This window comes from Lathyrus oleraceus, chromosome 1, assembly GCF_024323335.1.
Source record: "Lathyrus oleraceus cultivar Zhongwan6 chromosome 1, CAAS_Psat_ZW6_1.0, whole genome shotgun sequence".
Lineage (NCBI taxonomy): Eukaryota > Viridiplantae > Streptophyta > Magnoliopsida > Fabales > Fabaceae > Lathyrus > Lathyrus oleraceus.
This window is the reverse complement of record NC_066579.1, coordinates 408156728-408169592: the sequence shown is the minus strand read 5'-3', so window position 1 is coordinate 408169592 and position 12865 is coordinate 408156728. Positions and strand designations below refer to the sequence as shown.

Sequence of the window (12865 nt, the reverse complement as noted above, 5' to 3'; positions counted from 1 at the left end):
TCCATAAATTTGTGGTTTTACCCAACTCAACCCAATAATGTTGTATGTGGTTGTTTTTTTACCCCATTAAACCAAAACTGACTCATGTACACCCCACCACGGACCATCACGTCAAATCTTTATTCGAATCGTGGTGAAATATATTTTTTGTAGTAGTGAATTAAAAAATCATATTCGATAAGTATTTTTCAACGTGATTTTTTAAAAAAAATTAATTAATTTTTTTTATAAATATTATTTGAAGTAGCTTTGGAACTTATAATTTTTATCTTGTCATTTATTTATTTATTTATTTTATTTTTATTATTTTAACTAAAATTATTTTTTTACTTTTTATAATTTATCATAATTTAAATATGTTTTAAATAAATACATATAAAAAGTCAAATTTTGTATAAAAAAATATGAATATTTTAATGCATTATACATTAAACAGTCTAATATAAAACATTAAATAATTCTCTCTCATAAAAATAAATTATAAACTTATACGAATAGTCAATAAAATTAATATTTCAATCAATTTTATTAATTAATACTCAATCCGTACCATATTATAAATAAATTTTAACTTTTTAAATTAGTTGAATAATTGATGTGTATTTCAATTTTAATTAAAAAGTTAGATTTTTCCTATAATATTGTAGGGAAGGAGTATTATGAGATTATATGAGTATTATGAGATTATATTTTTAAAATTTTATCGAATAAAATTTAATTTAATAATAATATATAAAAAAAACTAAGGTGGGAGGAGGACGAAAATACCCCTGTTAGTGGAGAATATTTCCCTTGTTTTAACAAACCATTTCATCTCTGTCGAATCGACGCTCTCTCTTACTTCCTCTGCTCTAACTCAACCTTCACTTCACTTCGCTTCGCTTCGGTGAGTAACTCATCTTCCATTTCTTCCTAAAATCCATGCATGTCTAAGAAAAATTCTTTCAATTTCAAAAAGAGAAAATAATAATCATAATCTGAATTCGAAATCAATTTCCACTTCCATAATAAAAATAATCTGAATTCGAAATTAATTTAGATCATTTGTGTTTGTTTGTTTTTACCTGCATTGTCCTCTGTATGAAATTTTGCAGACCTAAGCAAACTTTCGCAATGTCTGACAAAGGAGGAAAGGCTGGTTCCCTGTTAAGCAAAGGTACTCATTTTTGGACATTCATTTCACTTTTTGAGTTTTGGGTATTTTTCTAATTTGTTTTTGTTAGGGTTCAATTTTCTGTTAGGTTGTTCTATTAGGGTTAAATTGTTTTTGTATAAGTTATCAGCTGTTTTCATAAGCTATAAGCTATCTTGGAGAAGTTATTAAAATAAGTTAAACACAACTAGTAAAGAGAGAAAATCAATTGTTGATATTTTGATGCAACCGTGATTAGTTATGCTTGTATGATGTATATATGTAATATTAGCCCTTGGTTTATTTGTCTATGGTTGTTAACTTGTTATTATTACTCGCGTTACATTATAAAATAAGATGTTCATGTTAAAGAAGTCATATCCAACATATATGGTGGCTGCGCTGAACTTGCTTCATTAATCAGTGGCACATGCTGGGTGCCAAATTCCAATCCTTTGAACTATTTGTTGATTTGAGTACTTATTTTTTTTTTCTTTCTTGGTAGGATCCCTCAAGGGGAAAGACGACAGTGCAACAAAATCAGCAAAGGGAAGGAAGGTTCAGTTTGCCAAAGAAGGTTAGCATTATTATTCTATTATCTTTGTACTTCTTCTAAATGGAGTATAGAAGCTGCTTAAAATTATGATTTGAGTTACTGATCATGTTTACAACTAGTTGTGCAATCCCTTTCTGAAATTATTGTTTGGTTGTATATAGCTCCATTTGAATCCATACTAAACGGGCAAAAATCTGGTGGAAAAGGTATGATTGTAGTTCCCAAAGTTATTGTCATCTCAATTATTTTGGTGACTCCGCACTGTGGCACATATTTGTTGGTCTTTCAATTGATTGATCTTTTTTTCCCTTGCTTTATGAGTCAGGATACTTTTTTCCTGATTTTTTCTTCTTTCTTTTTTCTATTTTCTAGCTGATTTTGGCAGAGGAAAAGGAGATAAGATTGCAAATGGTGGGAAGAGTTCTGCAACAAAAGACCCGCATCAATTTGAACATAGAGTTGATCAAAGTTGGTGCTTGTATACATTATCTCTTGTTTTCTTTTGCTATGAATTTATGTAAACTGTTCTCCCTCTGTCCCGTATCGTATGATGTTAAGGTAGTGGTGCCATCCCTTAAGAAAAAAATAGTGCAGTATTATAAGGATAAGGGTATATTTGAGCAAAATTATTTAATGCTTCATTGAAGATGTAAAACCACAATCAAATTTGGACAAATTTGTTTGGCTCAAAAGTCATACAATATAGGATGGAGGGAAAATATTATTAATTTGTACCTTTTTGTTAACGGCTCACGTTGTGATTTAGTCATTTAGCTTGCATTACATGAAACCAATGTTGTTAAATGGCTGTGCCGTGGAGGCATTATAGGCCGCAATGGCGTGTTTAAATGGCATTTTTTCATAACCTTATAGGAAATTTATGAAGGAATGCTGCCTGCCATGGCGGCACTATAGGCACCAATGGCATGTTTATATGGTGGATTTTTGGCCTTCTGCCTCCCCTCATCTACAACACTGCATGAAACCTAAATTTTATCTCTTATTAAACCTGAAATTTTCTCTTATTGATACCGACAACGTTAATTCTCCCTGGGTGACATATGCAGAACTTCCTGACAATTTCAAATGCTTGATGGACTGCGAGGCTGCAGTTTTGTTACAAGGAATTCAAGATCGTATGGTTTCGTTATCTAGAGATCCAGCTATCAAAATCCCTGCGTAAGAGAGACATTGAAGTTCTTTCCTATCAAAAAGAGTACATGCTTTTTTTTAAGGTTTGTTATTAGCGTAGAAGATCCATTTCACTGATCTGAACTTCTTTATTTTCTGTTGTAGATCATTTGACAAGGGACTGCACTATGCCAAAAGCAGCAACAAGCATTCAAATCCCGAGTTTGTTAGACTCGCTCTTGAGTATCCTTAATTTTTTTGTTTGCTGTATGTTTATACTTTATACATCCGTGTGTTGTCGGTGCGTGAGTTTGTTTGCATGGATAAATTACAATATTGTTATGTTTTTTATTTCCTTTCTCTCTAAATCCCCATAAAGTTCTTCTCTTGACTCGAATATTAGGCCTCTAATGAATCATGGTCTCACTGAGAGCGAGGTATCAGTCTTATTCTAACTTCCATTGTTTTTACCAAATCATGTTGCTTTCTTGATATCATTATCCCCTGCAGATATGTGTGATTGCTAATGCATACCCCGAAACTGCTGATGAAGTTTTTGCTCTCCTCCCATCACTAAAGGTATGGCATGGGACATTTTGTGTTACTTTTATTCAAATCATTTAATGGTAGGTGCATGGTTTTCGGTACAGAAGGCCTTACAATTTCTCCAACTAGTTTGTTGCCTATTACATCTATTAAGAGACTCACATTAGAGGAGATATGATATGAAACTGTGTTTATAAGTGGGAGACATTCCTCACCTTGATATGATATGATAACGTGTTTATAAGTGGGAGACATTCCTCACCTTGATATGATATGAAAATGTGTTTATAAGTGGGAGACATTCCTCACCTTACAAGCCGGTTTTGTAAGGTTGAATTAGGTCTAACCCAAATTTTAGAATGCTATCAAAGTCTATTAATATCTGTTGGGGCACACACCATTTGTCAGACCACTCTCATCACACCCTAGATGTTCAGTTTTGTAAGAATGAGTTAGATTCAATGTAAAAACTTAAATTATATCCTTTAGTTGGATTGGTGTCCATTGTAATGTCATCACAGGACCTATTGAGTTTTCTATTTGGTTGGATATCTTCAGAGGTTTTTGAATCCCCTTGTCAAGAAGATATCCTAATAAAAAAAAGAAAACAATATGCTAATAGAATGTTACAATCTCATAGTATGTATCTATTTCAGGGTAAGAGGGGCATTAACAGCCAACCTATTGAAGAATCATTGAGTGAGCTTGCTAAGCTTAAACAGACTATGTAAACTAAAACCTCATAATGAAAAGGTTCACTGGTGAGTTTTCTTTTGTTTATGCTGTGACTCAGCACCTTCCCTGTGTATCCGCTTTAATACTGATTGGCTTTTACATGTCCGTGTTTGCAGTTTTACTGTCTAGTAAAGCTAGAAGTAACTGCTCTGGCAAATGTAGCACATTCAAAACGCTTGATGAACTCACTAATTGAGACAATATATAATGCAGAACTTTAGTCTGAATATTATATTCGCCTTTTTAGTCTCATGCTATTAGGATGTACATTGGTTTAATGGATCTTATGCATGGCAACAAGGCGAAACTTGGTGACTTTAAGGAATGTTGTATAATCCATTTTGCTGTAGAATATTGTCTCATCACTTCAAATTTTTATAAAACCAGAAAAGGACCATTGTCATGGCATGAAGAGAATGGGTGTTCTCATGAGTTTTTTTTAGGTAACCTGGTCATGTTAAAGGAACACCAAGGCTAAAAACAGTGTTCTACACATTTTCAAAAAGAGTCAACAATCATTTTTTTTAATGTGTGAGATGCTGTTTACCGTACTTGAATGTATTAAAATTACAAAATGTCACCTCGTGCCATTTTAGTTATTCATTTCCTTTTTCACAAATGTTTTTTCTCCGAATTTTGGTTTTTAAATGTATTTTTCGTGAATTTTTGAACAAAATAATCCACTTTTTCAATTTTTTTTTCAAAATAATCCACTTTTCAGACTATTTTCCAAACTACCGCACTTTAAAGAGGTGGTGTCAGATGAATTGACGTCTGCTCTCTAAGTTAAAGAGGTGGCGCCAATTGGATTGACTTGTGTATATAGTGCTGTCAATCCAATTGACGTCTGTGTGTTAGGTTATAAAGGAGATCCCAATTGTTCTGACACCTATGTGTGTTTCGTAATTTTTTTTGAAAAATGATGTACATTTTAGATAAAAGTCAAAATTAGGCCAATTGATATTAATATTAATATGCGTTTACATACGTTAACCAAATCAGGATGACCTAATCGACCCCTAGTCTCACATTCCCTAATTATCCAAACACGTGACCCTAACCCACGTTGTAATGCGTTTACATACGTTAACCAAATCAGGATGACCTAACCGATCCCCAGTCCCACATCCCTTAGTTACCCAAACGTGTGATCTTAACCCACGTTGTTGATTCACCCTGGGTGTTTGAGTATTTGAGGACCCAAGAACATAATCACCACCTGTAGGAGATTGCCTAAGATATTCAGACAAATCCACGTAGTCTTGTGTATATGTTACTGCCATAGCTGAGTTCGTGATCCATGCCAGAGTAGTTGAGTTGTGTTTGAGTCATTGGAGGGCGATCAGGACGATTGAAAGGCGACATTGGTGTGAATGATGCGTCAAGGAAATGTTGAAATGATTGTTGTAGTGTTTGGTAGTCATATGGTTGTTGCATGTTTTGGTTTTGTGATGTTTGAGCTTCTTGGCTATAGTAGAAGGAGAGACGGTTAGTGTTAAATGATCGTTGAATATTTTGGTTAAGGCGGTTATGGTAGGGTGATGTGTTTGGTGTATAGCGATATTAGGTGTCTTGATGATGATTTACTTGTTGGTGGTGGTATGGGGTATGCTCTTAGTATTATGGTTGGATGTTTGACATGTAACCGATCTGACAATATTGTTGGGGGTCGTGAGTAACTGAGTCTCTCAATACTTCTAATTTTTTTCCTTCAGGTATGTTTCCATCTAACCAACGAACCAACTCCCTCTTTAGTTGCTTGAAACGACAAATGTTCCAAAATATCATCTCCATCGGAGACTTGTCTCTCGAATAAATCACTTTTCTGTAACGGCGACAAATACGAAATATATTTGCAATTTAATGGAAAGAAATGTGGAAAAATAATCATCCAACACACCTATTTATACCAAAAAAAAAGTACACAATACACGAAGGCGTCAGATCAATGGCGCTTCCTCTCACTTTATATACATGGATGTCAATTGGATTGACAACACTATGTATTGTAGTCAATTTAATTGACGTCCCCTTTTTAAAATTAATGGTAAGCGCCAATTGATCTGACACATACGCCGTAACGTTTTTTTAAACTGAAATGATTTGAAAAGTAAACTATTTTGAATTTTTTTTTTAAAATATGAGGAATTAGTTAATTTAATCTATAAAATTATAAAAGAGATTCTCATATCGTGTGTGTGAACGAGGCATGCAAATATTTACTCTTTAAAAAATGGATTTTTTTTCCATGTGCAATTTCCATATCGTGTGAAGGAGGCATAATCATAAAGTAAAAAGAGCATAAATATGCGGGGTCTTGTTAAAAAGGAATTGTGAAACCAACCTTTGTGCCTATGCTTTTGCATGAGTGTTCTATATTCTTTAATGTTTCTTTTTGTTTTGGAATATATCATCTAATAAAAAACAGAATATATTATCTAATGTTGGATAAAAAAATTCTTATACTGTATTTTCCCGTTTTCTTTGCTACTATAACATGCAAATTTAATTGATAGTTGCAAAAACATTACCCTCTTCGTCTCCCATGAATGATCCGATTGATTATTTTAAATAAATTAAAAAAAATAATAAGAAAAAATAATATTTTTACTAAAATACAATTATCATATATTAAAAATGATGAACGAATATTAATTAAAAAGTAAAATTAAAAAAGATGCATTGAAAATTAAAGTGAATAATTCTTTTTAAGACACTCTTTTATTTCAAATAAATTACTCATTAAAAAAACATTTTAAAAAAATGTAATAGTTATATGTAATTTTTAGTAAACAGTACACACTTAATAATAGTTTATTTGTTACAAACTTTATTACTACATCTGATCCGCCTCTAAATACTATAAGATCTTTTTATATTTTTGATAAAATCACATGAACAAAAAAGTTGAAAGTGATATTAAATTTGATAATTGATTTGTTTTACAAGTTTCGTTAGAGGATTAATTTGTGTTTTTATGATATAATATTTAATATTTATTCTAAAAAATAATATAAAAATGATATAGCTGTGTTAGCAAATAAATAATTATTGTAGTTGTAAAAGATAAATAATATAATAATAATATAGTTGGCCAAAAATTTATCAAAATGAATCGCCTGGTTACAATTGTTCCATATATTTCTTAACTTCCAAGAAACAACAAATGGTTTATTGAACACAAACAACACCAATATAAAATCCGACTCAAGCCAAAGCCTATTTCAATGATGCTCTATGACATATGCTCTAAAGCCAAAATAGCCCCATGAACTCAGCAAAAAGAGCATTCTCCAACCCAGGATAACTAGAAAAACTATCTAATGATGATCTTTATGATCACGAAAAATACCTCCACAAGCAGTGTGACTTGGAGTGTCTCTAGGTGCACCATCTATATTGACCTAATTAATACATTTCCTATTAGAAGGATGTCATAAAACCTTTCTTGCAATACGTGGATTTTGAGGTTTGATATGAACTATGAAATTCTTCAAAATGACAAAGTCATGAATTTATGAGCCGACTTTCTTGGTGGACAGGTTACCCGAGATGCTACTTTGAGAAAAAATTCTTGCAACAACAGATTGCCAACAGATGCAGGAGTCCTAGAATTTGGAATGATTTCTAGCCATCCAGATGCAATTCAACGTGTGAACTATGGCAATTGAAATGGCATTCCTGCACTGCTGCGAAAAGTTGGCAGTCATGAGATTCCGCAATTGGTTTGATTGTGAAACTTGTCATATTTGACAAAAAGAGGTTATTACTCTAAAAGCCAAATTGAACAAGGCTTTAGAACTAAAAGTTACCTTCACTATTAATCTTACAAAATTTAAAAGATCTTTAAATGTGTCGTACAAGAAGTACAATTTTGTTGTAAGGGAACTAATAACGAAAGTCACTCTCATCATCACTTGACTTGTCAATATTGTTGTAAGAAAGACCATATCATTATTAAATGCAAATTTATGAGATATTTGGTTCCTAAAAGTGTATTTCAATGGTTGTCCAAATGCAAACAATATTTCGACCCACTCTCAAAGATCCAATGAAAATTGGGTACCTATCACTCTTGTTTGATATTGTAGGTTGAATGTCTTGGCTTCATGGAAAGAATGTGGTTTCTTGATAGTGGATGGTCAAGGCATATGACAGGTGACATTTCCCTATTCATTGACTTCACGCCAAAGAAGAAGGATTTTGTAACCTACAGAGACAACAATAAGGATACAATACTTGGTAAAGGTAGTGTAGGTAATCCCTTTTCTACTACTATCTCTGACATAATACTTGTTGAAGGTCTTAAATATAATTTGCTTAGCATTAGTCAACTATGCGACAAAGACTATAAAATAACTTTTACAAGTAGTTTTTGCATACTTGAACATAATGAAAAGAAATATTATTCATTTAAGGACTTGAGGGTTAACAACATCCGTATGCTTAACTTGAATGATGTATCATTAACAAGTACTAAGTGTTTAGTAACCATGAGTGAAGGAAGACTCTTGGTTATGGCATAAACGCTTAGCACATGTTAACTTTGATTTACTAAACAAAGTGGTTTCAAAGGATCTAGTTATCAGTCTATCAAAAATTAAATTTTCAAAAGACCATATATGCGATGTATGCTAAATGGAAAAACAAACAATGGTCTTTTTTAAATCCAAAAATATTGTTTCAACTTCTAGACCTCTTGAGCTTCTCTATATGGATTTTTTTGGTCCTTCTAGGACAAAAAGCTTAGGTGGTAATTATTATGGTTTTGTTATAGTAGACGATTACTCAAGATTTTGTTGGACTATCTTTTTGCGTAGTAAAGATGATACTTTTTCAGCTTTCACATCTTTTACAAAGTTATCTCAAAATAAACTAAGTTCAAACATAATTGTTATTCAAAGCGATCATGGAGGTGAATTTGAAAATCACCTATTTGAGGATTATTGTGATAAATATGAAATTTTACTTAATTTTTCCGCTCCAAGAACTCCCCAGCAAAATGGTATTGTCGAACGTAAAAATAGAATTTTAGAGGAGTTGGCAAGAACTATGATCAATGAGAGTAGTCTACCAAAATATTTTTGGACCGATGCTATTAGTACGGCGTGTTATGTTTTAAATAGGATACTTATTCATCCTATTTTGAACAAAACACCTTATGAACTTTTAAAAGGTAGAAAGCCACATTTATCATGTCTTCATGTCTTCGGACGTAAATGTTTTGTCTTAAATAATGGTAAGGATAATCTTGGAAAGTTTGATGCAAAAGCTGACAAATGTATATTTCTTGGATATTCTCAACCAAGCAAAGCCTATAAAGTGTATGATAAAAGATTACTTACTGTTTATGAGTCATTGCATGTTATTTTTTATGAATCTTATCCGAAAAATATCGGGAAAGATATTTATTTTCATGATGCAGATGTATCTTCAAAAGACACACTCAAAAACACCGAAAAGAGAAATGATCAACCTGAAGCAGTGAAACATGAGGAGGAGAAAAATGACATTCTGAAAAGGAAAAGGATGAGAGTCCAACTAAAATGAATGATTTTCCTTTGACTTAGAGGTCTTCCAAGAATCATCCAATCGATAACATTATTGGAGACATCACCAAAGACATGACAACACACTCTAAGATAAGTAATTTATGTTATCTTTGCATTCGTTTCACAAGTTAAATCTAAAAACGCAAAAGATGTCTTAATTGATGAGCATTGACTTATGACCATACAAGATGAGCTAAATCAATTTAAAAGAAATGATGTGTGGGACCTTGTCCCACTTCCGCGAGATCATCAAATTATTGGCACTAAGTGGATTTTTAGAAATAAACTAGACAAAAACAAAATGATAAATGTGAAGAAGACCCGGCTAGTGACTCAAGGATATAATTATAAGAAAATTTATGTTCTGATTGCCCCCCTTAAGGTTATATGTCTTTTAGTAGCTTATTCATGCTTCAAAGATTTCAAATTATTTTAAATGGACGTGAAAATTATTTTTCTTAATGGTTATATAAACGAGAAAATGTGTTTCACAAAATCATGAATATCCTAATCAAATTTTTAAACTAAATAGAGACATTGAAATATATATATATATATATATATATATATATATATATATATATATATATATATATATATATATATATATATATATATATATATATATAAACAAATGTAAAAAGTTTTATAATAAACCTTCACAATGCTCTAAGCAGACGCTATGTATAACTCCAAGTTTAAAATATCTAAATTATTGTGAAGAAAAATTCAAAAAATATTAGTCATTCATACCATAAAAATAAGACTATTTAATTTATCACTTGTATTAGATAAATGAAAGTCTAGTTAAACCAATTTTATTGATAGATAAAAGGGTGCGAATTTTAAATATATTTTTTATTTATTTAAAAAAGAAACGGTAAAGTCAAGTTATAGAATTATTGAAAGAAAAAACAGAGAAGGTACTTATAATTTTCACAGAAAAAGTTTCTAAGATTCCATTTATAAAGAGAGAAATAGAGAGACACTACAATAAAGTTTCCAACTTTTTTTCTGGCAGTATCTAAAGTTTCAAACTTTGTTTCGTGTTATAAAGCAGCGATGATTAGTCATTAGCGTCGGTAGCAGTGGAAGTTATTTACTTTTGAAAAACTAACGTATCCAATCCATCGTCGTTAAAAATTGATTATTGATCCAAATGGGTCAAATACCAGAACAAATTGATCATCAACTTCACACTGATGATGAACAAGAATCAGAGGAAGAAAAACAAGAACCATCATCAAACGCACAGAAATGGAAAAATCACTACTCATCAAAGCATAAAATACTCTTTGTTGGAGAGGGTGATTTCTCTTTCTCTCTTTGTTTAGCTAGAGCTTTTGGTTCTGCACACAACCTGGTCGCAACTTCCCTTGATTCTCAGGGTAATAAAAATCAGAACTTTGAACCTTTTGCATCATACCCTTTTTTATTTTATTTTAATGATTTTTTGTTTGTTTTGGCAGAGAAAATTGAAAAGAAGTATAGTAATGGAGTTAGTAATGCAAGGGAACTTGAAGAAAGGGGTTGTATTGTTCTTTATGAGGTTGATGTTAAGGTTATGAGTCAGCATTTCTTTCTCAAGACTCAGAGGTTTGATCGCATTGTTTATAATTTCCCTCATGTTGGCTTCCTTTACCCTGAGAATAGCTACTGCCAGATTCAGTAATGTTCCCTTTCTCTCTCTCTCTCTCTATTTTTTCTGTTTTCTTTCACATTGGATAAGATAGGGTGAATTTATATATACACTACATTTTTCACTTATAAGCATGTTATCTCTAACCTAAATTTGAAGTTGGTAATAGAGTCTGTTTAAGATCCATTAGGACGCCTGGTATATGGTAGAATTGACGATGTGTACCATTATCATGGTAACATTGTGATCCCTGATGTTACGAGTCTCAAATCAGACAATAGATGACTTTAACATGTACGGTGTACTTATAAGTGAGAGCAATCATCACCTTATAAGTCGATTTTGTAAGAATGAGTTAGGTCAAAACCACAATTCTTAACATGATATCAAGAGACAAGTTTAAGATATCCGTTGAGTCACCTGCTATCAGGTTTCTGCTATTAGATCATTCACTATTTATTTTCAAATTTCTAAATGCCTAGTCTTGGGCGTGAGAGGGTAAACCTGATATCGTGGTTTAGGTTGTGGTCTTGGACATTTGTTAAAACCCTAATTTAAGTTTATTCAAATCTTAATTTAGGTTTTGAATGATAACTAATGTATCTGAAGTTTTGGGAACCAAACAGGTTGAACAAAAAGTTGTTGAAGGGATTTATGGCAAATGCAAAAGCACTATTAAAGAAAGATGGAGGAGAGATACATGTAACTCACAAAGAAGGTGATCCATACAACAAATGGGATCTTGTAAGGAAAGCAGAAAAGAGAGGGCTGTTGTTGCACCAAGCTGTTCCATTTTTCAAAGATGACTATCATGGTTATGACAACAAGAGAGCTCATGGAAAGTTATCAGACTTATCTTTCCCAGTTGGGGAGGCTAATACTTACAAGTTCAAGCTCCAAACATTCCCAACAAAATCAGAACACTTCTAATAGAGAAAAGTGTTTCAGAATAGAAAAGCAAAAACTAGAAATCATTTTGCCTGTGTGAGTGAGTATCAAGTCAACTTAAAATTGATAATTTGTATCTGTCTGTGAATATGGTTATGTTTATCAAGTTTCAAGCTAAAAATACAGTCATTGTTAGCTTTTGGACTGATAGTACAGTCAATGTATGATTCCCTATTTATCTCTATCTCACAATATGTATATTCATTCTGACCATTTAACTTTGAAAATTTTCTTAACTTTGTTAAATGTGTGTTTCTATGCTGACAAAATTTGATTATGAATGAAATAATTCGGTAAACTTGATTCTAAGTTGAACATAAATTTGATTCTGATTTATCTTTGCCCCAATATGGAACTATTATTAGGCAACAAATCTAATCCGACTTATTCTTATATAATCAATTTGTAAAGTAAAGATAATCTTCACTTATAAATATACGTTCATTTCACATATTAAGTTCGTTTTGGGTGGGAACTAATGAATGATAATGCCAGTTGAAAGTAATGATTGAATGGGACAAACTAGTCCAAAGTTGAAACTCTGCATATGACCATACTCATCTCAAATGATGATTGTTCAACAAAAAAAAATCTTGAATATTGATGTCGGTGTGAAAGAGTTGATA

The 12865-nt window shown here is 31.9% G+C and overlaps 2 protein-coding genes across 2 annotated transcripts; both read left to right on the top strand.

Annotated features, from left to right (window-relative positions):
• The first annotated feature begins 762 nt into the window (after positions 1 to 762).
• On the top strand, positions 763 to 4508 carry LOC127076227 (DNA-directed RNA polymerases IV and V subunit 4). The gene is made up of 11 exons (XM_051017824.1): positions 763 to 886; positions 1095 to 1156; positions 1638 to 1709; positions 1850 to 1894; positions 2061 to 2156; positions 2756 to 2867; positions 2985 to 3062; positions 3223 to 3256; positions 3330 to 3398; positions 4022 to 4126; positions 4217 to 4508. Exons 2-10 carry the CDS (start codon positions 1114 to 1116, stop codon positions 4094 to 4096), a joined length of 624 nt encoding a protein of 207 aa, XP_050873781.1. The 5' UTR covers positions 763 to 886; positions 1095 to 1113; the 3' UTR covers positions 4097 to 4126; positions 4217 to 4508.
• A 6087-nt stretch (positions 4509 to 10595) lies between these two features.
• On the top strand, positions 10596 to 12423 carry LOC127076220 (uncharacterized protein At4g26485). Its single transcript, XM_051017811.1, has 3 exons — positions 10596 to 11040; positions 11122 to 11320; positions 11918 to 12423. Exons 1-3 carry the CDS (start codon positions 10812 to 10814, stop codon positions 12219 to 12221), a joined length of 732 nt encoding a protein of 243 aa, XP_050873768.1. The 5' UTR covers positions 10596 to 10811; the 3' UTR covers positions 12222 to 12423.
• Positions 12424 to 12865: the final 442 nt, after the last annotated feature.